This window comes from Stegastes partitus, unplaced genomic scaffold (genome assembly GCF_000690725.1).
Source record: "Stegastes partitus isolate 25-593 unplaced genomic scaffold, Stegastes_partitus-1.0.2 Scaffold1840, whole genome shotgun sequence".
Lineage (NCBI taxonomy): Eukaryota > Metazoa > Chordata > Actinopteri > Pomacentridae > Stegastes > Stegastes partitus.
Window position 1 is genome coordinate 78,334 of NW_007579571.1, and position 4,047 is coordinate 82,380.

A 4,047-nucleotide genomic window follows, 5' to 3' on the forward strand; every position below is an offset into this window, starting at 1 on the left:
GGGTGACTGTCTGGTGACTGGGTTAGGCTTAGGGGGACTGGGCTAGGGTTTAGGGTGAGGGTGACTGAGCACATTCTGGGATTTAAGCTTGCATGCAGGCTGACAGTAGTCAGTTTATTTGTCAGAAGTCAATTCTAAAGTACATCAGGAACAACATCCGGTCTTAGAGGACAGTAGGATTGTTTGAACAAAGGTTCTATATTCGATCTGGATGCGTCCACGCCAGTCTGATACCTCATCAGTACCAGCGACACAGTCTCATCAGAGACAGTGCTGCCCTACTGAAGCTGAGCTCTGAGACATGTGTAGCTAACAGCGTTACCTCCAGCTCCAGGTTCCACCTGCGTCGGCCGCCATCAACTCGTTCAATCAGAGGCTCCCACACTGCATGGATCTCGTTGAAGTAGTTCACCTGCAGACACACCAGTGGACATCATATACGAGCTGAGATAAAACATGTTGCTGTTTGGCTTTTTGTCTGTCACCACAATAATCGCCAGTCCTCAGGTACCCAGGATCAGGACTCAGGTTAACGTTAAGTGTTCTTATTCAGCACTTTTCTACCTGAGAGGGACTCAACATGCTTTACAATGTGTTTCTCATTCACACAGCAAGGGAACCAGAGCTGGAGCAACTTTGGGTTCAGCATCTTACCCAGAGACACTTGGACATGTGGAGAAGCAGGGGTTGAAGGTTCATGTTCAGGGTTCAGGTTAAGGTTTGGTTCGTACCTCCAGTGTCATGTCAGCTCTCAGCTGCAGCATAGAAGACCAGTTTTTTGCCGATCCCTTGAAGGAGGACTCGGCCAGCAGCAGAGGGACGGTCCGATGACCCAAACCAGACTCCAGAGTCACCTGAACCACCTGAGGGTCAACAGCACCCATTTACAGAAGACACACCTGTGCAGGTCATTCTAATGTATCAGAAAAAACTCATTTGTGAGAAGGTGAAGGTCCAGTACCTTGACCTCGGCAGCAAAGTTCTCGCCCTCATTGCGCCCGTCCGGCTCTCTGAAGCTCTCGGTGACCTCGGTGGCCTGGTCCACTCCCAGAAACCAGTAGTTACAGTTGTAGATGTTCATGGCCGACCAAAGGTCACCGACATCCGGCTGCGACTCGTGACACTGCTCATCGCGCGGCTTTGCCGTCATTGCGGCCGTTATCGTCATCACTGTGTTCAGGATGAACGGCGAGATCTGCGGGTCACAGACACACTGACGGTGAGTTCACTGACAGCATCTAGTTTTTATTTACCTGATGTAGTGACATCACCGAATGAAACCAGTTTGACCAAATGATCCAAACAGCTGCTCTGATGGCAGAAAACAGAACCAGCTTTTCACCAGTGGTTACTCTTGACATGTCGGTGCTTTAGGGAGCTACCTGTGGGATTGCTGAGTTTTATCGATGCATGCATGAACGTACCTTCACAATGATTTCCTCCACCATCACTGAGCCGCTTAGTGGTTGGTTCGGGTGGGTTCTGGTATCCAAAGCAACCGAACAGGGTCTCAGCACCTATTGGACAGATTAATGACCTGTGTCATTTCCACAGCATATATGAGTCAGCAGATTTGGTTGTGTGATTGTGAAATGAGCTACACATTTGTGACAGTGAAGCTAAACACACGTCAGCTTCATGTGACCACAGTCATACTTTAGGGAGATAAACGTTGAGTCAGCTGCTTTACTTGCACTCTATTCTCCTGCAGAGGTGTCTGATATCTAAACAGCAAAAGCGATGTGAATGGGAGGAAACAGCTCCCTGCTGGACAACCTGCAGGTCCGTTTTGTTGTTCAATGAAGAACTTGACATGAAAGACATATTACATCAACCCGCAGGAGGCACAACGACCTGAGGAACATGTGACCTCCTGTGACTCCACCCGCGGTCGTGTGATCTTACGGTGGTGACGGCCTTGTCCTCCTTGTTCCGGATGAAGGGGCAGGCGAGGACCTTCAGCTCCCTCAGGTTGGCCCTCATGTTCTGGGCACCGTCCTCAGCCTGAAGGGAGAAGTCGCACTGAAAGGAGGCCACGAGGGCCGGAGCGTCGGCCTTCATCAGGCTGGCCACAAACACCACCTCCGGGTCGACCACGACCGCCCGAACACGAGTCCTGGCTGTGGAGGCTGCAGAAAGAAGACATAGGTGATGGTTTCTGATTCTGCTCTCACTCTCTGAACCGTCTTTCAGGAAAATATGTCTTCTTGTACGTCTTGATTCCATCTGATGACGCTGACGGTGACACTCCAGACAGGTTCAGACATCTGGTCTCAGTTCATCAGTTAAAAAGTAATGTGTAAAAAAACAACAACATTTCTTTGAAATCTGAGGCAAACAGACATTGTTTGGATTTTTGCTTCAGAAAAGTTAAGAAAACATTTGATAATCAAAATGTATTTTTCCATCAACCAACTGATTAACGAACTGATCGCTGCAGCGCGACTCAATTCATTTGAATTCATTTCTTTGGGAAGCTTTGTTCAGTTTGTGCTGTCGGTAGGTTCTGTGACTCAGATCTGTTCACTCGGTCCGTAGGAAGCTGCTCCGGTGTCACCGCAGAGGCATTTTACTAACGAACCAACAGAGTCCCAACATGTCAGGACAGAAGTCATTCAGGCTTTGGTTCACGCTGATCTGGACGAGGTTCGCAGTTTGTAAAAGAAAAGCTGCAACATGTTTCCCCATGAAAAACATTTCACTAGAATTTACAGATCCAAAGTGACTTAACTCAAATGAAACAAGAATCAACACATTCACTATTTAAAAACGGGATGTTTTTCAATACAACAAACCAAATAGCAACTTGTTCAATTTCAGTTCAATATTAATCAGAAAACACACACAGAACCTCTGCTGTTACGTTAAATACGGAAACAAACACTTTCCCGGCTTGCTGGAAAATGTATTTCTGTTGCAATGGGCAGAGAAAGACGCTGTCTGTCCAGCACTTTCTCTCTTTTCCAGAGAAGAACAACTGACTGTTTTCCTACTGATTCAGTGTGAAGGCCACGTAAGAAACCTGAGGTCTTACATTCCTCAGATAAACCGCTAGAGATGAGAAATCACCTCCTTAAAGGAACTGCAGCCTTGTCTACATTCCTTCAGCTGACGAAGAGCCTCTTCAGGATGAACTCCAAACCTGAGGCCTCAAACCTGGAGCACGTTCCACCATCCATCCATGATCTTTACACCTCCTCACTCTCTGTGGGGCATCAGGGGCTGAGGGTGTGGCAGGTTCACCTGGACAGGTAACCAGTCCATCACAGGGTCACAGAGACTCACATTCACCCCTACAGACAGTTTAAAGAGAACCGGAGAACCCGGCGAGAACTCAGCAGAGAACATGCAAACTCCACACAGAAGGACCCCAGATTCCACCCAGGACCCTCTGGTGAGGCCGTGGTGCTAACCGTTGCCCCACCGCCGCACTACACGGTACACCAGAAATGATTAAGTATGTCCTCTTACAAGAACGTCAAATGTGGTGCCAAAAATACCAGGATGTTCCCCTACATCTGGTCGGACTTTGCAGTTTGGAGGCGGCATGCTTTTCTGGACGTTCAGACCCACAATCCTCTGCACAGCTACACCACAGTGTCTGGATGTGAACTAGTTTGATCTAAGCTGATTTCATACTACAGGCTGCGGTGGTCAAAGCTGAAGGTGCCTTTTGAAGTATTCTGTCCCAGCTGCAGGATTCTGCATGAAACTGTACTCTGTGACTGCAGCTGTACTGGAAGCAGAAAGAAGAAGGATGTGATGTGGAACACAGCTGCTGTTTCTGATCCCGGTGGTGTACCAGTCACACCTCATGGTACTGCCGCTAGCAGCAGACCTGTGGCTGTGAACAGCCTGAGAAAACCAACAAATATAAGAAACTGATCACGAACAGGGCTGCAGGTGTCTCAGTGGTTAGCACCGTTAGCGCCGTTAGCGCCTCACAGCTAGAAGGTCTCTGGTTCACGTCCCGGTGAGGACACCCGGGATCTTCCTGCGTGGAGTCTCCATGTTCTCCCCGTGCAGCGTGGGTTCTCTCCGGGTTCT

At 48.8% G+C, this 4,047-nt stretch overlaps 1 protein-coding gene across 1 annotated transcript in view; it reads right to left on the reverse strand.

The window, feature by feature from the left end:
• Nucleotides 1-4,047, reverse strand: part of vps13c (vacuolar protein sorting 13 homolog C) — a 99,797-nt gene that overhangs the window by 38,519 nt on the left and 57,231 nt on the right. The window contains exons 51-55 of the mRNA XM_008302577.1: nt 1,906-2,129; nt 1,425-1,517; nt 962-1,195; nt 732-863; nt 323-412 (exon numbers count right to left, since the gene is read on the reverse strand). Coding sequence (XP_008300799.1) covers nt 323-412; nt 732-863; nt 962-1,195; nt 1,425-1,517; nt 1,906-2,129 — 773 coding nt within the window. The remainder of the gene's footprint in view (nt 1-322; nt 413-731; nt 864-961; nt 1,196-1,424; nt 1,518-1,905; nt 2,130-4,047) is intronic.